The sequence below is a fragment of the Ammospiza caudacuta genome, chromosome 3 (genome assembly GCF_027887145.1).
Source record: "Ammospiza caudacuta isolate bAmmCau1 chromosome 3, bAmmCau1.pri, whole genome shotgun sequence".
Lineage (NCBI taxonomy): Eukaryota > Metazoa > Chordata > Aves > Passeriformes > Passerellidae > Ammospiza > Ammospiza caudacuta.
The window spans coordinates 113,838,620-113,863,600 of NC_080595.1; the positions used below are offsets into that span (position 1 = coordinate 113,838,620).

At 43.9% G+C, this 24,981-nt stretch overlaps 1 protein-coding gene across 1 annotated transcript; it reads left to right on the forward strand.

Annotated features, from left to right (window-relative positions):
- Positions 1-966: 966 nt before the first annotated feature.
- Positions 967-24,509, forward strand: TFAP2B (transcription factor AP-2 beta). The gene is made up of 7 exons (XM_058801882.1): positions 967-1,128; positions 2,463-2,921; positions 8,093-8,153; positions 16,120-16,339; positions 18,847-18,965; positions 21,645-21,786; positions 23,785-24,509. Exons 1-7 carry the CDS (start codon positions 1,102-1,104, stop codon positions 24,083-24,085), a joined length of 1,329 nt encoding a protein of 442 aa, XP_058657865.1. The 5' UTR covers positions 967-1,101; the 3' UTR covers positions 24,086-24,509.
- Positions 24,510-24,981: the final 472 nt, after the last annotated feature.

Sequence of the window (24,981 nt, forward strand, 5' to 3'; positions counted from 1 at the left end):
CGCACCAGAAAGGCTTAATCTTCACTGTAAATAGACTTATGTTACAGTGACTGCACATTTCTTCTTCCATTTCTTTAAAAATTACCAAAAAAAAAAAAAAAAAAAAAAGAAAGAAAAACCTCTTTTTTCTTCATTATTACCTTAAAAACCCCAACACCAAACTGCAAGAACAAAAGCACCAAAGGCAATCAATTCCTCGTATTAGGAATAGTATAATTAAATATATATTAAAACGAAAAGGAAATATACTTTTCTCCTCCTCCTCCTACTCTTCTTCTTCTTCTTCTTCTTCTTCTTCTTCTTCTTCTTCTTCTTCTTCTTCTTCTTCTTCCTCTCCTCCGCCTCAAGCATTGCTTCATTTCGCTTCCTTACTCCAGCTCAGCACTCTCCACTTTCCGCATCTTCCTCCGCTCGAGTTAATTGAAGTTCTGCCTCTTCCTCGCTAAACTTTTTCCCCCCTCTCCCTCTCCCCAAACTCTGCCTCTGCCAGCCCCCCTCGTCTGATTACATCTAGTAATTCTCCACTGAATGAACGTCATTTACAATAGTAGGGGAGCTCTCGAGCTGGCTGCCAGCTTCACGCTCCATTTGGTCCTGCATTCTCCCTTTAAAGTAGTCGTGTAATATTAATAGTCATGAATATCAATTATTATGAGGCGGTGTAGAGAAGGAAAGGGAGGAAGGGGTAGCGGAGCAGTCTGAGCCTAGCCTTGGGTTGAAGAGGATTGTATTTGGGAGCTCAAAGGCAAAAAAAGAAAAAAAGAAAAAAAGAAAAAAAAAAAAAAAAAAAAACCAAAACCAACAAAAACCAAAAAAAAAAAAAAAAAAAAAAAAGGAGGAAAAAACCCCGAGAGGGAGGGGTAAATCATATATGTAGATAGAGGTTTCCAGGCTCGGTTTTGGGGGCACTGGTCTTTTTTTTTTTTCTTTTTTTTTTTTCAACCTTTTTTTTTTTGATGGATAGACTTCGAAATATCTCAAGCTGTTCTCCTGTGTCCAACACGTCCCTTTGCAGATCTCCTTGATATTTTTTCCCTCCAATTGTTAGTATTATCACCATTATTTTATTTTTAGCTATTACAAGACTTTTTTTATTTCCAGATGTTAGTCCACACCTATTCCGCCATGGTGAGTTTGGATCCATGTTGTACTAGAATTGCATGTTCTCTCTCTCTCTCTCGATCTGTTGTGTCTCTCTCTCCCTCTCTCTGTCTTTTTAAACGCCTTTGGCTTGGTAATTTAGCACAATAATTGGAGGAGGCTTGCAGCTGCTTCTCCCTTTTTGCATTGTGTGTTCCCGATTTGAGCTAGGGGAGTCTGGGGGGGAGAGCAGGGGGAAAAAGAACTTTTTTTCCTTGTTGTTTTTCTTTTTTTTTTTTTTTTTTAAGCCATGTGTGCCATTGCTTGTGGGGGTTTGAACGACACTTTGTGGAATAGATATTTTTTTTGTTTACTTTAACCTCGCAGCTTCAGTGCGTTGGAGTTGGACAAAACTCCTCTCCCACCTTTTCTCTGAAGCCTGGACACGCTCCCCCCACCCCCTGTCCCCCCCACACACCCCAAAGACTTTTCATTACAATTAACCCCCACCCCATTCTCCGGAATATAATATTGGAAAAGGAAACAAAAGACACTGGAAGTTGCTGCAGAAATCATAGCGTCTGGATATGTTCAATACCGATGTTTCATTTTTATTTTATTTGATTTTTTAAAATTATTTTTAAGGGGTAGACTCCCTTTAAGCAAAGAATCCCTGTAATTTTTATTTTGGCTTTCTTTTTTATTTTTTTTTTCTTTTCCTTTTTTATTTTTTTTCTTTTTCCCAAGTCCATTTTCACACAACTTCTCCCCTCGGAGTCTTCCGAGAAGTGCAACTTTCTTTTTGGGCTTTTCCACGTGAAAATGGGTTGGTGATTTTGAGTTACAGGACTTGAGCAGAGGGAATAAACAGATGTTGGGAAACTTTAGGCAGGAGAAGGGGTGGGTTGTCTGGATAGACGGGTGGTTTGGTGCTCTTAATTTTTTAATGTTCTCTTTTTTCCCCTTTGGTTTGATTTGAGGGGGCTGTGGATTGGGAATTATACTACTGGTCTGAAATCGCAGATCATACATGTATTCGGAGCACTACTCCTACATTTTTAATTATGACATTTAGCAATTCTCCCTCACACCCCCTCCCCTTCCCCCTCCTTGATAGTTCCTGGGAACAGACACGACGTGGGTACAAAACATTGGAATATTTCTAATAAGTGGAGGGAGAAGAGGGCACATCTGAATCCCACTTTCCAGCTGTTTACATCTTATTTTTTTTAATTTAACTCCGGGGGTGGGTTTGTGCTCCTTTTGATTTTTAGTGGGGTTTTTTTTGTTGTTGTTGGTTTTGGTTTTGGGGAGTTTTTTATTCTAAAAAAAGTCCTCTTTTTTTTGTTGTTGTTGTTGTTTGTATGTCGTTCCGCCCGTAGGACCGGCATGATGGAGTGCCCAGCCACAGTTCCAGGCTGTCCCAGTTGGGATCCGTCTCGCAGGGACCCTACTCCAGCGCTCCTCCGCTCTCTCACACCCCATCCTCGGATTTCCAGCCGCCTTATTTCCCACCCCCCTACCAGCCTCTTCCTTACCACCAAAGCCAGGACCCTTACTCCCATGTCAATGACCCCTACTCCCTGAACCCCTTGCATCAGCCCCAGCAGCACCCCTGGGGACAGAGGCAGAGGCAAGAGGTGGGATCAGAGACCGGGTCACTGCTGCCACAGCCTCGGGCCGCCCTGCCCCAGCTCTCGGGACTGGACCCCAGGCGGGACTACCACTCAGTTCGGAGGCCAGATGTCCTCCTGCACTCAGCTCACCATGGCCTTGACTCCGGCATGGGGGACAGCCTTTCTCTGCACGGCATCGGACACCCAGGCATGGAGGAGGTGCAGGTAAGGCACAGCGTTTCTTTCTCCTGGAGCTCCCTGGGCTGGGAATGGTCACTGAGGGATTTCCAGCAATATTGCTGTGTGTTGCCATTCTTTTTCCCCACCGGTTTGTAGCTCCCCCTCCCTCTTCCTCTATTTTTCTCTTTTTTTTTTTTTTTTATAAGAGAATTTATTTCCTCGCTGTCACGCACAGGCTCTGCTTTATAAACCCTCCCCTACATGGCGAGGCAGCAAAGCAGGGGGAAGGCAGACATGCTGCTCGAAATATTCCACGTGTTTCAAAAGCTGGCAGAGTTCAAGCTTGGCTTTTCGAATTCCAGTTATTTCCCATGCAATCTCATCTTCCACTCCCCTCCGCCCTCCCCCTCCTCCCCCCAGCCAATTTCCTGCCGTTCAGAGATTTTGATGAAACTGTCGAATTACTACATTTTTCATCCGGGAGGGAGGGAAATTATAAACAAAACCCAAATCAAAAGCAATAACTGGTGATCAGGAACAAGTCCCTTGAACATCCCCCCCACCCTCTTATCTGTTAAGTGTGCTTGGTGAGGTAGCGCTGATTTTAAATAGTTTCATTCCCTCTTTTGGAAAACAAAGGAGTTTCGCCGGGCTCAAAGCACAGTATTTTCCAGCTTCCTTCCATCCCACGCGAAACTCATCATCACGTGTTATTCCCTAAAAACAGAAGGACCCTTAACAGCTTCGCTGCTGGGGCGGTCCGCACCTTGCTGGAGCAGGGCATGGCCAGCCCATGGAGACCCCCGAGCCTGGGGCTGGAGCCTTCAGGGTCCAAATCCTGCCTCAGGCTCTCCTAATCGGGAATTTTGGGGTTCCCTTCCATGCGTTTTTATATTTTTCCCCAAAAAATTTCTTTATCATATATCATATCTGTGTATGCATTTAGTCTTGGGATAGATAAAGGTACGGAGCACTGAATGAAATAACGACTTCGAAGTTACAGAAAGGGGAAAAGAGGAGCTGGGAAGATAAAAAATAGCCGTGAAAAAGGGGTACTGCCGAACATGAGAGGAATGAGCGGCAGGGAAGCGGAGGGGATGCATTGAGGCTTGAGGCTTGTCTTAGGGCTGCAGGGGAAAATCCCCGAGCTTTGCTGGGGAGAAATGTTTTAGAAAAAGAGAAAGGTTTTGCTGTTTGGATCTGCTCCTGCCTCCGAGCTCAGTGACGGTCGGGTCGCTGATTTCTGCGGGTTTCCGAGGTGGCTTTGAGACCTGGGGGCAGCCCCCGGGTGCGATGCGCAGGTCTCGTCTCGCGTTCCTGGCTCAGACAAAGTGGTTTGCAAGTCAAGGCGAGTTTTACCTCTGTGAATGCAGAAAGCAGATCGTTCTCCTCCTTTCTCTCTGCAGCCGATAGGCGTTAGGGACTGCTTGTGCCTGGGTATTTACACTTTCCCCAAAGAATAGCCGGTAATTGTTGTGCTTTTGTGAGAAAGAGAGTAAAGCAGAGGAGAGGGAAGGAAAGAGGTAAAATGAGAAGAAAAAGATAAAATGCAGAAAGGACTAAAGGAGAGGGGAAAAGAAAAGAAGATAGAGAAGAGAGGGAAAGGAGGGAAAAAGATAGGGAAATAAAGACATGAAGAAGAGAAGGGAGAGAAGAAATAATAGGAAAGAAGGAGCTCAAATAAAGCAGTTCTCCATCCATTTCCCAATAAAACATCCCTTCTGCGGGAAGGGCACTGCACTGGCGGAAAGTGCCTCCCCTCGATGCTCTGGGGGCATCGCGGCCACCCGCGACTGCTGCCCGGGGCTGGCGGGGCCAGGGTGGGTGAGGTGGGACAGGGATGGGACAGGGATGGGATGGGATGGGATGGGATGGGATGGGATGGGATGGGATGGGATGGGATGGGATGGGATGGGACAGGGATGGGACAGGGATGGGATGGGATGGGATGGGATGGGATGGGATGGGATGGGATGGGATGGGATGGGACAGGGGAAGCTGCAGGGCCGGGGTTTGGGTTTGGGGTACTGAGACAGCAGGAAATTAAACAGGCCCCTTATTTCTGAAAGTTTGTTCCCAGGCTGGGGGAGGAAGGGAAGAGGGAGAGGAGGGTATCCCAAGGAGAAACACGTGAAGGGAGAGGTGTCCAACTGCAAGTTAACCCAGGCTGGAGGGAAAGCAGCCCAAAACTCGCTGCTGCCACTCAGCATTTTCTATTCTTGTCCCTCCACTAGTGACAGATGAAGTTGGGCAGTTTTCCATCTTGATATTTAACATGGATTTATTCTAGATTCGGGGAACCTTTTCTAGCAACAAGAATTTTTATTCAGGCGATGTATACACATTATCCACCATCACTAGATAAAATTTTCAGAAAGGGTTTCAAATACTGAGGTTTTTTTCTTATTTCAGTTATCCAAAAAGTTGAACAGATATCTAGATATACAGTTGGATAAAGATGTTTCTCTTTGCTGTAGCTTATGCATGTCTGATCAAATATGTGCCATGAGAATGGGCTGGGCTGAGGAGAAGGAGACAGAGAGAGAGAGTGCGTGACAGAAAGAAGCAGTGGTTATTTTATAAACACCAAATCCACTCCATGTGTGAGCCATTGTCCAGGGCTAGAATTAAGTGATTGTAACACGATAGCGCTCTGTTATTGTAAACAGGACACACTGTATTGCTATTGCTGCCCCTCTCGAGAGGAATTTTCAATCCGCGATTTACAGCCTTCAGACAGGGAACAGAGAAGCCAAGACCTCCTTATTGAACAAAAATTTGCATCTTCTAATAGGGACTCTGAAAAAAAAATCCACCTTTGCACTCCCAGATATTTTTCCCACCGGCTGGGTTAAAGTAGGATTACAGTAATAAAGGATTCGATGGAGGAAAAATGGAGGGGGAAATTCAGACTCTTTGAAGGAAAATATGGAGCTCAGTTTTTAAGGTTATCGCTCAGATGTATCCACAGAAGTTGAATAAAGTGGTTATAGGTAGAACTTAGGAAGGTTCACGCTATCAGATTATTGGAGGAGGGAAGGGAGGGGAGTCTTCCTCTCCAGATTTTTCAAGTTTATCTGGAAACTCATCACCTTTCCCCTCCCTGCACACACACCTCCGCTCCTCCTCCTCCTCACTCACGCTGCTGCTACGCACTAGCTAGAGACACGGAAAGTTAAGTTGCACCAAAACACCCAAGTCTCTTATAAAGTAACCCCTGGTATCACTTTTAACTAAAGAAGTCTAGTAATTAAAAGTCTGAGTTGTTTTTCCACGTTTCCGCATGCAGTCCTAATTAAATCTTTACGATCCTCTCTGTGACTATTAACTGCCAGCATGCTGAGCGAATATCCTGTACAAAAACCCAGCAGGAGGGCGTAATTAGATAGAAAATCAGACAGGAGTCTTCTCATTAACTACAACAACTAACCCACGTTGCTGATGGAGCGAGCTGAGTGCACGCACACGCATAAAGGGTGCGCGCAACCAGAGATAAGGTGAGATAAGGAGGAAAGATGGGGGAAAAAAGAATTAAAAAAAAAAAAAAAAAAAAAAGAGAAAAAGGAAAGGTGATGTTTCACGTTTACCTCTGTTTCTGTGCCATCGAGGTGCGCCACGCTGCACTCCAGCAGGCTGCAGGATTTGCTCATCATCCCTCGTTGGGAGCTGCTCAGGGAAAGGAGGGAAGACTTTGTAATTTTATTTTATGCCCTTTAGGTATGTAGCCTATTGATTATGAGAGAGAGAGAGAGACACACAGCCATGCCCAAACACAGCACATAAGGCACCGCTCTGTGTGTGCACTCGTTTGAGAGTGGATTCAAGGAAAATGAAGGGAAAGCTCTCATAGAAAATATTGTTCCATCGTGTTTTGGGGAGATGTAATTTTCTCCTAAACCACATTCCATCTGGAATGTCTCCGCTGAGCACAGAGACGGAGATAAGGGCCGGATCCGAATAAGTTCAGCTTCTCGGCATGGCAAAGATAAAGTTAAAATCATGGTGAAGTAAATCATTGCTTTGCTGGAAAGGAAAGGAAAGGAAAGGAAAAACGTGTCAACTCCCCAGATACACAAAAACACTGAAAAACCCAAACTCTTTAGTAATAGTAATGGGGAAAATAAAATAATAAAGCCAAGAAACCCAAAGATCTCCCTTTACCTCAGAATTTACCCTAAAACGGAACCTGTCAGAATTCTGCTATTAGTTGTTCTTATGACACCTCTTCTTTTTCGGACATGGCTTTACTGTGCCGGGCACAGACTCAGCAGTAATTTTGGTTTATTTGGGGGGGTTTTGTACATCCCACTTTCGTTCTGAGAAATGAAACCCAGCATTTGCTGTGTCCTCTGTGCCCGTCTTTGTTCTCTTCCCTGCTAAAGAAGTTAATGCCATAATAACAGGTGTGCTCCTCGGCAGGCTGGAAAGAAAGGGAGGAAAACGGGGGAAACAAGGCTTTGAAATTCGGAGACTTTTTTTTTCCCGGGCAATCAATTTGATGGTTCATACTTTTGGTAATGTGTATTCCTGCTCCTCCCTCCCCGTCCCCACTAATGCAGGACATGGAAGCAACCTCGGGAGCTGTAAATCTCTCTCTGCTCGTCCCCTGTACGATGTGGGCGTTGCACAGCGCTGCGAAAGGCTCAGGCTTTAATTAAAAGTCCATAATGTAAACTATGATATATAAAAAGTAAATGGCCCTTGAATTAGTAAGATGTAGCAGGGTTAAACAAACAAACAAAACAAAACAAAAAAAAAAAAAAGAAAAAAGAAAAAGGAGGAGGGGGAGGAAAGGGGAGGGAGCATTTAAGTTGTCCTTAATCGTGTTCATTTATGTCATGCAATAGATCTTGCAGATGTTGCCAAATTACCACATTTTCAAAGGAAGAAATATAAAGCTTTATGGAATGCAAAGAAGTCTATGTGATATCTATGTTTTATAAGATAACAAAACCAGTATTGCACCCCATATGCTTCACACCTCCTTTTGTTTTATTAGAAGACTATATAATTTGTAAGAATTTAATTTCCTTGTCGATTGGGGAAAATAATAATAACAATAATAATAATAGTAACAACAATAAAAAATATCCCTCCTCCCCTAGTGAATTAATATAAATGGAAATAACAGGGACTCCAGTTTGGAATGACATGATTTATGTACGTGATTCTTTAATATCCAGTCAATTTGAATAGTGATGTTTTTATATCCACAGTCAGTTGAAGATGCCAATAACAGCGGTATGAACTTATTGGACCAGTCTGTCATTAAAAAAGGTATGGATTATTCCAACAAGCTAGACAAACTTTTTACTGTGTAGCGATATCTTCATGATATATTTTGACTTTGGGGCAATGAATTTCTCCGGGAAGCAGGCGCCTGTGGCAGCAAGATGAATGGTTGATTGGATCAGCAGATAGAGTGAAGGGATAAGACATGAGAAAAGTTTATATCCCCGCCTCCCCCGCCCTTCAAAGGGTTTAATTACACGAATCCTCTCTAATGGGGCACCCCGTGCTCCAACACCGCCCCCCTTCCCTCCCCTTCTCCCCCCGATTCTCTTCGGTGGGGACCCCTTGGCTTTTAATGGGGTTGATTCCCTTTGGGGCTTCAATGCATTTCCCAGGCGAATCAAACGCGGAGAGGAGAGAAAGAGATGCCCATGGAAAGGCAGACTCAGCCCTCCAAGACTCCCCCCTTCCCCCAAGATTCCCCCCTTCCCCGTGCCCATTTTTTACATCTTCCTGCATATGCGCCCATGATTTAGTGCAACTGCAGAATCACCCCATACTGTTAAAGCGAATGTGATATTAACAAATGTTTGCAGTCTCTTGTACAGCTGTAAGCAAAATAATTAACTAATTAAACTAATTAAATGTAATTACAATAACTCATTTTGGGCGTATTGCAGCTGCTTAATTTTTTTACATTTCTCTGACAGTCACTCGGAGATGCTTGGCGATTAATGTTGTGTTATGCTGATAGACATTAAACAGATCACACGCTGCAAATGGAGGGAAAGCTATCTTTAATTATCTAAGGAGTTTCTATTTCTAGATTCAATTTTAAGTACCAGAGATGAGGTTTAAAAAGGCTGTCCCTTATGCTTACTATCGACGGCGCTTATCTCCAGGACCTTGTTATTTGTCAAATGCGCACAAATAGTTTAACAGCGACGATTTTCTAGGATGTAAAGCAAAATAACAGGGAGGGTGTTCATGTGAAATGTGTTGAAGGCAGCATGAGGTCTTTCCGTGTATTTATTGTTTGTTTTGTTGTCTGTTGTTTGGGGGTTTTTTGTTGTTGTATATTTTTTTCTTAATTTAAATACCCATGTACGGTCTCTCTTTCACACACAAGATCAAGGTCTGGTTATATGAGTAAGGACTAATGAAAACTTGAAGACCATTTGACAACACCATTTATGACTCTTGGTTGAAAGGTCGAAGGGTTTGGGTTTTTTTAAAGAAATTGAGAGTTACTTAACTTTAAAAAAAAAAAAAAAAAAAAAAAAAACCAAAAGGGTTAAATGTTTCTGCTGTTTTGGTTCAGTTTGAATGTTTCGTGGTGTTTATACTCAAGGTCTGTAACCTGACGGTTTCTGCTTGTATTTTTAACTTTTTTTTTTTTTTTTTTCTCACTCTCCTCCCCCTTCCCCACCCCCACTTGACACCTCATACACTCCCTCTTGGGCGCGTTTGATTAATTGGCACTTGATTTGTGGTCGAGAGACTCCTCGCTAAGGTTGTTCCATGATGGTCTTTCGCAGAATACACAACCCAAAACACTCTTTTTCTTTTTTTTTTTTTTTTCTTTTTTTTTTTCCCCTTTAACACACAGCCCGCCTGTGTCTCTCCCTCCTTTAGCTGACGAGCACAGCGCAGACGTTCCGCGTGCGTGCTGGGTGGTGCAATTAGACAGCGAGTGGCACTAGAATGTCAATGCCTGCAATTATTACGTATTAGGCAGAGGTTTTTATGTGCATTAGGCATATATTTAGGTGTGCTTCGTGTGTGTGGGCATTGCAGATGGAGCAGCTGCTGCCCGAAGAGACCCAGTCCCATCTAGGCGGGATTACTTGTGCCTATTTGCAGCCAGAAGAGATACCCTGAGTTAATACATGATGAACAGGAGACACATGCTCTTTGGAAGTGAGGTTACTAAGAAAGAGCCCGAGATGCATTTGCGACTCTTCAAAAGTCACTGCAGCAGCATTTTCTTCCTTAGAATAAGGCTGAGATCCAAGAAACTTTCCAGCATGAAGGAATATTGTATTATTTCTTCATTCCTTTTTTTTTTTTTTTTTTTTTTTTTTTTTTTTTTTTTTTTTAATTTTTGGGGGTTTTGCACAACGAGTTTCCTGGGTGCAGAGGAAGAGAAAATGGTAATAAATAGCAGGTCACATTCGTGGCAGTCAATATTTAATCAGGACGAGGGAAGGAGCAGCACAGCGTTCAGCATCAATTTCGCTTTGTTCCCTGCAGTTTGTAGCTGTGAGGGTGTACTTTGAAACAAGAACAAGTTATTTAAACTCTGTGAGTCGCTCTTGCAGGCAGATGGCACGGATAGATAGACAGACAGACACACAGGTACTGACAGATTTTTGTGCAGTGGAGCACTCCTGTGGCTCATATTCTACAGAAGAGGGTTGCAGGGGGTCTGCTCCACCCAATCCCAGCTCAGTGCCTGAAATTCTTTCATTGCAAAGTAGTGGGAAAAGTATGATGAGGATTTGAAGCCTAAACTTTAATTATATCACCCAGGCTGTGTCTGTTCCTTTACGGCCTCTGAGGCCTGCAGAGGGAATTATCTCTCTATGCAAAAGGTTTGCCAAAATATTAAGGAAATTATATCGGGATTCATACACGGCTATTGATTGATCTCACGTATCGATCCCACACAACAGCTTACATATACCCAGGCTCTTGTTATGTTTGCTACCCGAGCTTACTTGACATTTCTGAAGTAATTTAGTTAAGAGGAAATGAGTTGTTCCCAGTAGAGAGAGCAAACGAGTGGAGTGAAGGTAGCCAGCGTGATAAATGGCTCTTTCATTTGGAGATCTCCAGAGCTCGTTTAAGGCTAATTTTCTGTATTAGCCCCCTTTGAGCTATTAATGCAATAGGCAGGGACCGTGGCCCCTTGTCTCGTAGCTGCCCCATTAGAGCGAGCATTAAGCTACCAAGCCTGAACTCCACCGTGGTGGTGGTGGCGCTGAAATAATGAAAGGTGCTTTTTAAACTCCCCTAATCTAAGCTGGCAGAGGGTGGTTAATACGATTTGAAGGGGGCTGGTCAATGAACAATCAATAAACTAATAATGAGAAGGATGCGGTACATTAACAGCCTAAAAATCCAACGAGACATTAAAAAATCATCTCTAACTCCCACTTCCATTAAGGTTTGGGTGGTGGAAGTGGGAGGGAGGGAACCAGATAAATCATCAAGATGGTAATAATCACCAAGAACATTAATATCAGATTCAACTCAGCTTTCAGAGCTTACCGGCTGCACGTTTTGAGGCCTTTCTCTCGATTTTTGCTGAAATGAAGAGAAGGTTTGCCATGTGTCAGGAATAAAAGATCGGGTCCCCTTGTCAAATGTTCATCTGAAATTTCCTTGGCACTCTCTGTAGTGAAAGAAGTTGTCTTCCTGCAAAACCTTACATGGCCTGAGTCCCAAGTTAATTTTTTGTGACTCTGGGGCACAGTCAGTGACCTTAAAATTATTCTGATGTATTTATTTACTTTCAGCTGTTTCTGACGATCGCCTGCACACTCACATCTGATTTAGCATGAAAGGCCATTTTAACTTGAAGCCCTTAATTCATGGTCTTGCAAACACGCTCCCGTTGTTCTTCCTATTTTAAGGAAACACATGAAAGAAGGTGTCTTAACCTTTTGTTTTTGGCTGTTAATAATCCAGCACGAGTTTCCTGCCCACCCCTCGGAGCAGCTGATCAATGATTAACCGAGAACCGCTCTGGCCTCGGTTTTCAGGTGATGGATGTGGGGCTCAGGAGATGCTGCTTCAGTTTCGTGCTCATTCCCGGGTTACCCACTGAACCTGAGGATCCCCTTTAATTAAATGCAAAACAGTTCCGAGGGAATACATTCCACCTTGAAATTCAGCTTTCGGTGGGGGAGAGGGGCTGGAGGCGAGCAGGGGACGAGGGGGACAAAAGGAAATGCGAGATGAACGCTCACTTTTTGTGTTTGTTCCTTAAAATTAAGATAAGATCCGGGACTCTTCAGTTTCAGCGGCTCAGGCGCTGCTCCCGGACGTTTTAGGTTTGGCTCCTGAGTCAGACCGAATCACCACTTACAGCAAAGTCCCGTTGTTAGCATGGACAAAGAGCTTCTTACTCATTTAAAGCCCAGGCAGTGTAAAAATTGTGAAAGTAGTTTGATAGTTTATTAGTAATTAAGTCACCCACGACGTTTTTTAGTAAGAAGCACGAGAAATATTTCTTCTAATTGATAATTTAACTGACTGTTCCACTACGATATTATTCAGCTGGGTTATGCCAATGGTAGCCATAGTTTAAACCCTTATTGAACAGCTGTTTGCAGGACATAAGTCTATTATTTCTTTAGCTTTACTGTCGTCAAAACAGCTTTTTTTCACCCCATCTCCACTTTGTGCGCATTTTCACACATTTGTGGCGAGCAGCCCAACAGAAAACCACCACCAAAAAAAAAAAAAAAAAAAAAAAAAAAAAGGAAAGAAAAAGCCTAAGACTTAATGTATGCACAGAAAATTGTAAACATGTAAAGAACTGAAAGCTTCACGCTGAGTTTCGCCATGCTCCATTTCCCCACCATTTCCTGCTGTCGTTCTAAAGCGATCTCACTCATCTAGAGATCCCGTTTGCAGGAACAGTATGCTTATAATTACTAACAAATCAAGCGGCTACTGTTGCTCTCCCGGTTTATTGATAAGCTGAAGAGAAATGGAAGGGGGAGAAATGACAAAGAGGCTGGAAGTAACCACAGGAGGAGAGAAAGGAAAAAAAAGAGGGAAGAAAAAAGATAGAAGGATGGAAAAGGAGAGAGGGAAAAGAGACAAAGGAGGTAAATAAGGAAAAATAAAAGAAGGGAGAAAGCAGAGATTCTGAAAAGGGGAATTATGTATTTGTGAGTGCTCATACACACGCAGCAAGTAGCGTTAGGGAGTGAAAGAAAATCGAAGAGTTTCTGCTGGGGATGACAAGAACTAAATGGGATAAAGTGAAAGCAGGAGCGGTGGGGACGCTGCGTTGATACTTGTGTGTTATTTTCTGTGTCATTTCAGCAGTTGTGGCAGTCCCTGACCAACTGGGGAAGTTGACATTGGCTAAAAATACACCCTGCATTCGGGTTTATTTACATAGGCTCGGGGATTTGACACAGGCAGCCGCACGCACGGACGTGGAGATCTCCTCACCCACCAAAGCTCCACGTTCTGTTATCTCTGCTGATGTCTGGGCTGCGCCTGAAAAGCTCCAGCCATGATAAACATATAGATATGATATAGATAGAGATAATTCATTCCATGGCAAACACTTTTTTTGAGGCGGCATTAGGTAATTTACAGAAGATATGGAGCCTAGATAGAATAGATCTCTGCGAAGCTATGAAATTGCGATAGATATGCTTACACCGCCTGGCAAGCCTCTCAGATGGGCTCAGAGCTATCAGGCTCCAGCTGATGGGTTTGTTCATCCCGTCCTTTTCAGGGAAACACTGCTCGGAAAAGAAGCTGAGGAGCTCTCAGCATAGCAGGGAAGGGAGCCAGCCTGCTTCCCAAAAGCAATTTGCAAGGAGGGGGAAAAAAACCCCACCGAGCACGTGAAAATCCATAATTCAAAGGTTAACTAATGTAATGAGTGCTCCAAAAGGCCAAAGCGAGCGGGGTGAGGTACATTTAAGCATTGCACGGGTCCTTCTCTCTTTAGTGAGTTTGGACTAAGATCAGATGTTCGTGGAATTGCTGCCTCTTGTTTAATTTCTCAGTTCACTGGACAGTGACCTGATAAACTGGTCACTAAATATAGCCACGGTAAAGGTGTACACGGTGAGCCCGTGTGTTTGTCCCAAGGGAAAAAAAAAATGCCAGTCATGAAAATCTGTCTGGTGGCACTGCTTTTATCCAACTTTTCTTTTTTTAATTTCTATTTTTCTACCTGATGCTTCACTCAGACAGATCATTGTGCATGAAATAAGAGATATATTCACATATATTGAGGGGGGAAATGCAAATACAATTTTTTGGTCTGCTGGTACTGCCTCTGCTATACAAACGAGTCTTTTCCTATAGAATCAATGGCAAAAAAAAATCCTAATAATATCAACGAGAGCAGGAGCGGGCCTCTAACTCTTTTATAACTATTTCTGAGCCATTCTCAAACTATTTGAAACCACCTTTATGAGCTGCATAAAGTGCCTAACTAAAAATAATAGAGAAATAGGAATCCATTTCACTTTCCGATTCCCTGAAGTCAAGCCACTCAAAATAATTTGTTTATACTGGAGACTATATACAAGGCATTCGAAGCAATATGTATATCTAAAATCGACATGCCTTTTGGTTTTTAGCTGTTATAGAGCTTTTATTGTGGGGGTCTGGTCTGGCAGTAGGAAATGATCTGCAATAAAAACAGTGAAACACGGTTGTGTCTATTCCATGCACCGAGGTTATAAAATTGGCAATTGCCCAGTAGTTAGCACTTGGTAATATATTAGGATACCCGATCTTATTGTTTAGCAGCTCCAGACGACTTAAATATCCGCTCAACCCTAATGGTTTGATTCTCCAGATATGTTGCAAATAAACAGGGCTTTTATGACTTAACTGACATGTATTATAACTACCTAAATAGCTGGCATATGTGCATAATAGAACCTTATTATTTGCCGGATTGGTTTTGCAATTGATTGAGTGGAAAGGGGAGATTGTGGAGCAGTATCTGCTTGAAGAGGGTGTGTAATCAATTAGTCTTCTCCTCTGAAACATGCCCGCTGGACTGCCAGGGCTCTCCCACCAGCGAAAGTCCCAATTTCAGCCTATATTTTCTGTAAGGGAACTCGTGTTGCCGCGGATCCGAGAGGAAGCTGCAGTAGCAGCTGTCAGCTCTTATTAACTCCTGCATAAAACATACCTTAAGTATGGTTTGTTATCAATTACTTGCAGAAATGAAACAACTGGGAAAATGCAGCGAGGCTCCCTATAAATTAAAGTGATTGGGTGATTGATTAGAGCACCTGCTGTAAATCATAACAGTTACACACAATTATGAGCGAGTTATTTAAGTTCATTTGTAAACAAAATTCATGTCACAGGGGAATTGCTCTCAGTTTTAGTTCAACCAATCTTTTTTGTTTATTTCTGAGTGTGTCTGGTTGCTATTATAAGAATTTGTTCGTTATAATCCCTTGGTTACTCTTAAAATAACCTCACTGGTTTCTCAGAGAAAAGAAAAACTTATTTTTATCTTGGAGAGAACAATATGGTTTTATTTTGTTTAGTTTCACTTTATCATTCTCCTTTTACCTTTCCCTATAACTACCTTTAAGTACGTGCTGCAGTAACTAAATCAGTTTTATTCAGGGGCAGGAGAGTTCCTTCTAATTCACGGACAGCACAATACGATCAGAGTGGAGAGCACCACTGGTTAGACCAGATATTTTTTTTCCTGGTGTTCATTTTTTCTGAAGGAAAAGACTCATTTTATTTCATAAACCAGACTTAATAAAAACACAAAGCAATAACAGAGCTGTCTTCTCATTGCTGTATCCTCCAGCCTTGATACTTATTTAAGACAGCAACTCCCTTTGTGTAGTGAATTTATTCCTGGCTCAGCTTAGCAGTAATGGAAGCATTAGCAAAAAAAAAAGTAAATTTTCCTCTTTTTTTCCCCTCCAGAAAGGCGCTGTCCGTTGTACAAAAGGCATCGGGGGGCTCTGGGTGAGACACAGGCTCAGACCCGAAAGTTGCCAGGTGCTTGCCAATATGTATTTTATTTCCCAATGATCAAACCCTGCATAGAGGCTGTACTGTACCACCCTTCTCTCCATCCATCATTCATGGAGCACTTTCCTAGAGGTTGGGGGAGCAGCACCCTTTAGGTTGCTGGAGGTAGCCAGAGATTCAAAACTCCCTTTCATTTTGCTGTTCTGTGCATGTCAGAGAGACTGTGCTAACCCTGTGCTCCTTCGTGGCCTGATGGTTTCTCTCTCCCCTCCCTCCCCTTTTCTCTCTTCAGTTCCGGTTCCTCCAAAATCCGTTACTTCTTTGATGATGAATAAGGATGGCTTCCTGGGTGGCATCTCAGTCAACACCGGAGAGGTGTTTTGCTCTGTACCTGGCCGCTTGTCTTTGCTTAGCTCAACTTCAAAGTACAAAGTAACGGTGGGAGAAGTTCAGAGGCGCCTTTCCCCTCCAGAGTGTCTGAACGCATCCCTCCTAGGAGGAGTACTTAGAAGGTAAGAGGCTGGGGAAAATCTGGGAATATGTCTGGGCCTCCATGCATGCTCCAGAAACCCTCGGTCAACAGTACAGATGATTTCAGATGTGCATTGATCCCACTGTCAGAGCCTGTGTGTGTAATGCTGGTGATAAGGCAAAAATATGCTGTGTTCAAACATTGAGATGAATACATGGAGAGATGAGAAAGATTTGACCTTATTTAGCCACAAATGAAGGAACTGAGACAGAAAGATTTTCTCCTTGTCCATGCACACACTTTCTATCTTTTCTCCTCCTCATACTTCTCTCTCAGAAAGTGAACAAAATAAAATGCCCTGATGGGCTTTATTCAGGCTGAACTGCAAGTATTTCAGGAGCTGATGTATTTCTAGGGATTTCCTGGATAAACCCACGAGGTTTGCTCTGTGTGGCAGTAACGATCAGGCAATTATGTCAATTACGACACGTGGTGTCACACAAGGAATTGGCAGGGATCTGATAGGCAAACCTGTCTAAAGAAAAGCCACCAACAAGTGGCTCTGAAAGTCAGAAACTTTGTGCTTCACGCAGAGAAAGTTGCTGCAGCTCACACCTGGTCTAGAGGCCTTTGCTGCTTAATATTTGTGCAAATCACCCACTAATGTCCTGTTGGATTTTGCAGAACACCTCAAAATAGTTGGCATTGTTGCCACTGAAGAAAGTGAGGAGCAAGGAATAACCCTGAGGTTCGGTTGCCACTCTATCATAACGAGTGGGAGATTGAGCTTTTATGTAGAAGCAGCAAAAATTTAAGCTCTGAGGCCATTAGCTGGAAAGGCTAGCAGGGAGAAAGGGCTTTTTGTTCTTGGCAGTGCCTGAGGGACTGAGGATTGTCAGCTCGGCCTGTCTGTAGGAAAGGTGAGCTCCGGCTCTGTCTCCAGTCACAACAGGGGAGAAGCCACGAGGTTACAATGTGAGGTACCAGCTCACACACTCAGGCTGTGAAGGTACATGATTTCATTTTTTGTGTGTGAGGTACACACCAGACTGGAATAAAAATCCTAACTTTTAGACAGGGACAGAGGAATGCAAACTGACAATGAATAAACTTCAGATTATGTCTGAAAGTTGCTAATCTTAGGAAATATCTTGAAAACTCCTATAGCAGCAACTGGGATATGTTGACTCTAAGGTGCCTTAAAATAAATTCGATGTTTGGGGTTCCCCCCTTGCCCCCGCCAAAAATTCTGTGAGGATGTCAAAGGCTCTGGATCCGTGTCTGGAGATGAGGGAGAGAGTTCTGCTACATCTGGTCAGACCCAAATACCCACGTGAGAATTGGGGTCTCCTAAAATAGCTGCTGTTCCATGTGAATGTCTGTAATCATTGCTCAGCTGCCAGGGAGAGCAGCAGAGATTTTTACTTACAGATGCAAACCCGCCTGCTCCTTGTGCACAGCTACAAATGGAGCAGGGAGGACATCTGAGAGATGCTCTGTAGAAAATAGAATTACCAAGGTAAAGAAGCATTATTATTGGACTTCAGCAGATTTCTGGACGTGGCCCAAGCCATAATTATTGGCTGCTGCTGACTTCAGTTCCTATCTTGAATCTAAATTTTAAACAAGGTTTTGGTTCAGAGCAGATGAGACGTAGAAAGCTGCTCTCTTGCAATTCTGCCATCCAGCCCCCATTTACTTCGATATAAAATAGTGGGAAGCCAGTCTGGCTTCTCTGTAGTTCCTGATTTCCTTTCTCTAAGTGCGACTTCTAATTCTTAAACAAATTTTGAGTAAGAATTAGGAGAGAGTTGGGATAGACTTTGTTCTTAGGTGCCAAAACTCTCCTTAATTTCGCAGGTGGCAAGATTTCATCCCTGGGGGTTTACATATGTATGGGCGTTCGAACAATAGCTCTGAATTTCTCACTCGCCCTTTTATTGCCCTTATCAGTAACCTCCGACAGATATTCCAATCTTCCCCCAGGCAATCCATTCCCTCTTTATAGCGCGCCTGCCTCAGGTGAGCTCTTCCTCTCAGCATCGCCTCCTCGCACAGGAGCACACTCACAGGCGGGAAACAGTTTAATTATAAATATTTCCCTCCTTTTCAATTTATCCACAGGCGCACACACACTCCCTTCGAACTTTTCAGATTTTCTTTTAATCCTCTCATCTCATTCTGGCTCTTTCCTGGAATAGCAGAGGGTTTAATCCTCCTTTACCTTCCTGCCCATCCCTTTACTACATCTTAATACAAGCTGGCACCATACCCACTTGCTCTCTAGACCAGAACCTTTCCATTAATTATTGCAGTTTGGCGTTCTTTGATTTCCCTGGATAAAATCGGAGAAAAGTGGGTTCATCCCCACTTCTACCCCCTGGGTGAAATTAAGAAAATCCCAGCAAATCCAAGCAGAAATCAACACCCCCAGAGTCCTTAACGTGGAGTGAAAACCCTCCCAGGCTTCGCTGACTGCACAGACTAAACGTTTCTTCCAGGAACACTGCGGGGTTAATCACGATGTTAATTTCTTTGCAATTCTAGAGCCAAATCGAAAAACGGGGGGAGATCTTTGCGAGAAAGGCTAGAAAAAATCGGTTTGAATTTACCAGCCGGCAGGCGTAAGGCCGCAAATGTCACTTTACTCACCTCCCTGGTGGAAGGTAAGCCGAGGGTCGCAAGCCCCTTCACACCCCTGCTCTGAGCTCCTGTCTGGCATTCACAAAAAAACCCCACAAAACAAACCCCCAAAACAAACAAACCATAAACCCAAAACAAACAAGCAAACAAAAAGCCTCCCAAAAATCAACAAAACCACCAACTTTTGGGATCGGGTGGGAAAAGGCTGCAGAGGTGAAAATCAGGGTGGGTTGGGATGAACACGGTCACAGCTAAGGATCCCATTCCCAAAAATGAAGTCACTGGCTGGAGGATCACTGATTCCTCTTGGTGGCAAGAGTGAGGGAGTGTTTCCGTGTGTGTACGTGTGGATGTGTGCGTGTGCATTTGTGTGCGTGTGTAACTCTGCAGGGCAGTCCCACTCCTCATCCCGTTAATTTCCATTCTGTGATCTCCGACTCCAGATCTCCATCCTCCTGATAATTCGCTCTTCCTGAGCTGATTTATGGCCACTACAAGATGCTCAGTGAGGAAAAATAATGAAAAATTAATTTTATCCCCCTTTTTTGGTAAGAAAGCAGAGAATTTAGGAGTAGCCGAGCTCTATTTCCCTTAAGGTGTCTGGAGCTGAACAAAGACACCAGCTACTCCTGAGGAAGGAGAGAGGGAACGGCAGACTGAAATTTCAAGTAATTTTAAGTCAACTAATGTCATTTTGGTGGCCAGCGTGTTTCTTTGATTTGTTGTTACTGTATCGACAAGGAAAACTTAGAGCCACTAATAAGTTTAGGGTTATGTGCGTGTTTATGCTAAGAGAAGTTGGACTTCCTCCAAAAAAAACCTAACAGGAATAGTACGGATGCAATTATGAATTATATGTATCTGCATTACACACACACACACCGAGAGGCGTATAAATAATCCACTTATCTCTTCTGCGTATAAAGCCAGTGCAAATATTTGCGCTAGATATTAACTTTTCCACTCTTTTGATTGAGTTATGTGAGCGACAAGACCTTGCTGCTTGCAGAGCTGGAGGAAGGCTCGCAAAAAGAGGGGTGGGAGTTCCTCCTCCACCAGAATGCCAGGCTCAGGGTGGGTTTCGGGTGTAGCTATAGAATTTGTGAAGCATTTCGGGTGCCCTGTTAGTGCAGCTTCACCCCAAGGTGTGTGTGGAACACCGTGCCCTCTGCTCGCAGCAGCACCAGCCCCTCCCCTCAGCCGGTGTGAGGTTCAAAAGCCAGTGGGGTTTTGTGCAGCGATGCTAAAATCTGTGTCAAGCTTGCAGCAAGGTGTAGATTCCCCTCCTCTCCCCTGATTCCCTTACAAACCAACAGTTTGCCTCCAGAGGGTTCCCTCCTTTTGGAAGAGGCTGCACATGATGGAGTTTTATCTCCTTTTTTTCTTTTTCCTTTTTTTTTTTTTTTTTTTTTTTTTTTATTTATTTTTTTTTTTTTTTTTATTTTCCCCCTTGCTGCCAGCAGCCCGGTTTAGCAGAGCTGCTCCTGCATGGCCAGGGACAGAGGAACAGGAACGCTCCGGTCGCTCCCGGCCCGCGGTGCCCGGAGCCTGCCCGGGGGGACCCTGCCCGGCTCGGGATCCCCGCTCCAGGCTCTGCCGGTGCCCTGGCCTTCATTAACCGGTTTGATGATTAGCGAGAGCCATTGGAGAGCAGGAGATGACGTTGGAAAGCAGCTCCCGATGGTTAAAAATAACGCGGTGCTGGAGTTATTAGTTAGACATACCTGCTCGCTGGAAATCTCCCCCCTCGTCCCTCGGGCGATGCTTTAAAGGGTTTAACGCTTTATTCTAGAGGGGCTGAGCTATAATCTGGTGGAATCCCTCTAGAGTCTGAGGGGGCTTTCCCCCCCCTCCTCTTTTCCTTCATTCTGCAGCTATTGTCTTCTTCTTGTGGCGTGAAGTACATCAGTAGGAGTTGGATGACACAAACCTCTGTAGGCAAGAAACCTGAAACCAGGCAGGCAGGGAAAGTGAATTAGAATTACAGTTAGAATAATAATTATTTTGTTCACAGAGAAAGTTGCCATTAGCTGTTATCTTTCCACCCGGCAGACAAGAGTTGTTGTTGCATGATGGTCAGTTAAAAATGCAGATTTTTAAATTGCCATCGGGCTAAATGCAGTTATCTCCATAATTTTACAGATGTGGCGACAACTGTGATAATGATGCAAGAGCTCTGTGCGTGAATAAATTGTGTCTATAACGTCCCACAAAGAATTAACATTCATAATATATCCATATCTGTAAGATTTTGGACAATGAGATTTTGAAACAGGAATGGTTTCTCTGCTCTTTAGAGAAGTTTGGGTCCTTAGTTTTTCAGGATTTGAGCAGTTTCCTCTTGCATTTTTCTTTGTCCAGGGAAAGTTTTGTGTGTGTGTGTGTGTGTGTGTGGTGTGTGTGTGTGAGCTCTTCCCTCCGTTCTGATGGGTACAGACCCACACGAGTGCAAAGACAAATCCCACCAGTTCAAAATCTGTCCCATCGACTTCTGTCCCCAAAGTAGGGGTGGTGGGGGGAAAACACAGAACTGGAGCCTGTCCCTGAGGTGAAATGGGGGATGAGAGGTTTCCAAACACGGCTCAGAGGAGCCGGTGTCCCCGGGGGAGCAGTGGGTCCCCCCGGTGTCCCGGCGGGTCGGATCCAGCCTAGCCCAGCCCGGCGGTGCCCGAAGGGGTTAATTCCCGTCTCGTTCCCTGCAGGTGAGGCCGTTCATTTAGCTCGGGATTTTGGGTACATCTGTGAAACGGAGTTCCCAGCCAAAGCTGTTTCTGAGTACCTGAACAGACAGCACACAGACCCCAGCGACCTCCACTCCAGGAAAAACATGCTGCTTGCTACAAAGTGAGTGCCAAGCTAACCCTTGTCCTTCTGCCCTTCTCGGGGAAAATCCTCAAACTCTTCCTCTGAGTCCCTTTGGAAAGCAGACGGAATTTCCAGGCTCTAAATTCCAACAGCCCCGCGGGGAGGAAGGATGCTCAAATCACCCAAAGGATCTCTGCATCCCTTTTGCAGAGGCGACCCTTCTTACAGACCCTGCCCCTATAGGAATTACAGGGGATACTCCCTCAGATGTTGTGCATCACTTCCAAGCCATCCCCAGTTAAAAAAATTTTATGCAAAGTGGACCAAAAATTTATAATTTGCTTTCACAGCGTGTTTCTCTGTCCCTGCTGCTGCTCACATACACCTGTCTGTCTGCTACTAAATTGCAATGCCTTTCCCAAACGATTTAATTAAAGAAAAAAAAAAAAAAAGGAAAAAAAGAAGAAAAAAAAAAAAAAAAAAGGCCACCAAAATGCACTGCTAATGATTCTCGATTTGCCCCCTCCCACCCCATTTCTGTCCCTTGGGACTTCCTCGGGGGGTGTGCTGTGTTTGATGATTTACACCAGGCTGTGCCTCCCAGGCTGCTTCATGGTTTGCTCGGGTATTCGGCACTGGGTGCTGGGTGTTCACACATCTTTGTCTGTCAGGAATGAAAAGGGGGCAAAAAAAAAAAAAAAAAAAAAAAGAAAATAAAGGAAAATCCCAGCCCAAACAGCTCTCATTTATTTCATGCTCTGGGACGTGGCTTGCCTCCGATGACAGTGTAATTTAAAGAAATATATGGAGGGTTGAAAAATCATTTGCTCAAATTTGTCCAGATGTTTCTTAGACGTGATTGGAATTTGATTGCCCTTTTCCGCAGGGTCAGAAGATATTAATGTCCCAGAACTTTAATTGCTCGCAGACCCTGCTTTGCTCTTTGAAGATGTAAAATGTTGGACTCATTACTGTTTGTTCTCCAAATTCAAAGTTTCCTCTCTTGCACTTTCTTAATGGATAATACACATAGAAGTAGACCTTTATCTTTCCTCACCCTCTGAAACCTTTAACCCACTGGGAATTTCAGAGAATTTCAGAGGATGAGAGCTGAATGTCTTTTTTAAGGGTTTCTTCTTTCTTTTTTTATTTTTTTTTTCCTTTTAATTCTGGTCTTTTTTATCTCCAGTCCCTGGGTAGGCACCTGTCTTTAAAAAAACCTGAATCCTTTGGGTATCTTTAAAGGAACTATTCCTGTGGGAACCCCACCAGCCTCCAGGGTTTCTACATTGCCCAGGCACCTGTTGACTTGAAGGTCTTTTGGACTAGAGTAATTTAAAATAAAATGTTTGCGTGTGAATTCATTAGAAAAATCGAATCAGATTTTTCAAAGGTGCAGACAAACAACCAGGAGCCAGATGTCAACTCTGATGTGGTAATTGGGGTGTCATGCCCCTAGAATAAAATGGGAAGTGCTTGCTTGGCTTCTCAGGCCATGAATAAGCCAGCATGGGGTCCCAAAATCCTGATTTTTCTCAGTAAGGTGGCCCAGTCTGAGCAGAATCAGAGGTTCTGTTTTAGCCTTCCCTGCACCAGGTCCCTGTGGCACCCAATAGCTCTCAGTGCACGGCTGTGCTTTCCTTCAGGAAGAGAATTTCTGGGAGCTGCCTTGAGCCAGGGCCTGGCCTCCAGGAGGCTGGCTTGGCAGATCCAGGGCTCATTTCCCTTTCACCCTGCTTGTTTCTGAAGGCACCAGGCAGGGCTGGGTTTTCACAGTGCTTCAGAACCATCCCTGTGGCTGCTGGAGAGATTTGAATCTCCAGAACTGGTGTTATCCCCTGGAGGGCATCATTCTGAGCAGGGAGTTGCTGGCTCGCCCTGCCTGGTCCAAGAACCTCTGGGGGAAAGGATGGTGGCAAAACGGTCCCATCCCATGTCTTGGGATCAATTTTAGCTTGATCCTACCCCTTTGGCTGGATTGTTGGACGAGCCTAACAACATCTCTTCTCTCTCTTTGCCTTTCTCTCTTCCCTGCAGGCAACTTTGTAAAGAATTCACAGATCTCTTGGCGCAGGACAGAACGCCCATTGGGAACAGCCGGCCCACCCCCATTTTGGAACCGGGCATTCAGAGCTGCTTGACTCACTTCAGCCTCATCACCCACGGCTTTGGGGCCCCCGCGATCTGCGCCGCCCTCACAGCCCTCCAAAACTACCTGACTGAAGCTCTCAAAGGCATGGACAAGATGTTCTTGAACAACAACACTGCTAACAGGCACACATCTGGCGAAGGACCAGGTAGTAAAACTGGAGACAAGGAAGAGAAACACAGAAAATGAGAGAGAGAGAGAGAGAGAAAGAGAGAGAGAGAGAGAGAGGAAAAAAATTAGAATGAAAGAAAGGAAAAGAGAGAAAAAAAAAGTTAAATAAATAAAAGGAGAAGAGAGAGAGATAATCTTTTAAAACAAAACCGTCTTAATTTTAGCTTTAAAAATACTGGATTGGGCTTTGGAAGAATTCTATTAGGTAGGACAAAATAATAATAATAATAAAATAAAAATAATAATAATAAAAGAAAGACAGTAATTTAAGATCAGAGGAGCACAATGGCGCAAGACCAGTGGTTCAGAGTCTCTTGCCAGGAACATGTGAAGACAACCACCAGGATTTTTTTCCCCACTTCTGTTCTTTCACATTTTTTAAATAATGATTGGGGGGGAGGGGAATATAATAATAATTAATAATAATAATAAAAGAAAGAAATTAATAACTTATTGGAAGAAATCGGAGAAACATTTTTGGTGTCAGTGCTTTGATTCCTTGAGCTGCATGGTCTGTCTCGCTACCATTTTTCTTTTTTTATTTTATTCTTTTTTTTTTGTTTTGAGCAACGTCCTGTCTCCACCTAGACTAAAACAATCTTCCAGAGTGTTCCTTTCTGAGCAACCCCATGGCCTCATTCCCCTCAGCTCTTCCCACCTCATCTCACCACCCTGGTTCTGTCTAGACTAGGAAAAGAGGGGAGCCCCCAGACCCCTCACCAAGCCATCAACACCAGCTGCCTTCACAGCAGCGTCAACTTACCTTTAGGTGCCACCAGAAGGGACGTTCGGGGTCGCCGTGGCTCAGTCGAATCTGCCAGCTCTGTTTTTTAAGAACTGTTTTGTGTGGGTTTTTTTTTTCCTGGTCTAGACAGACTCTCTGTTTAGATTGGCAGCGTTTACAGGTGTGTCTG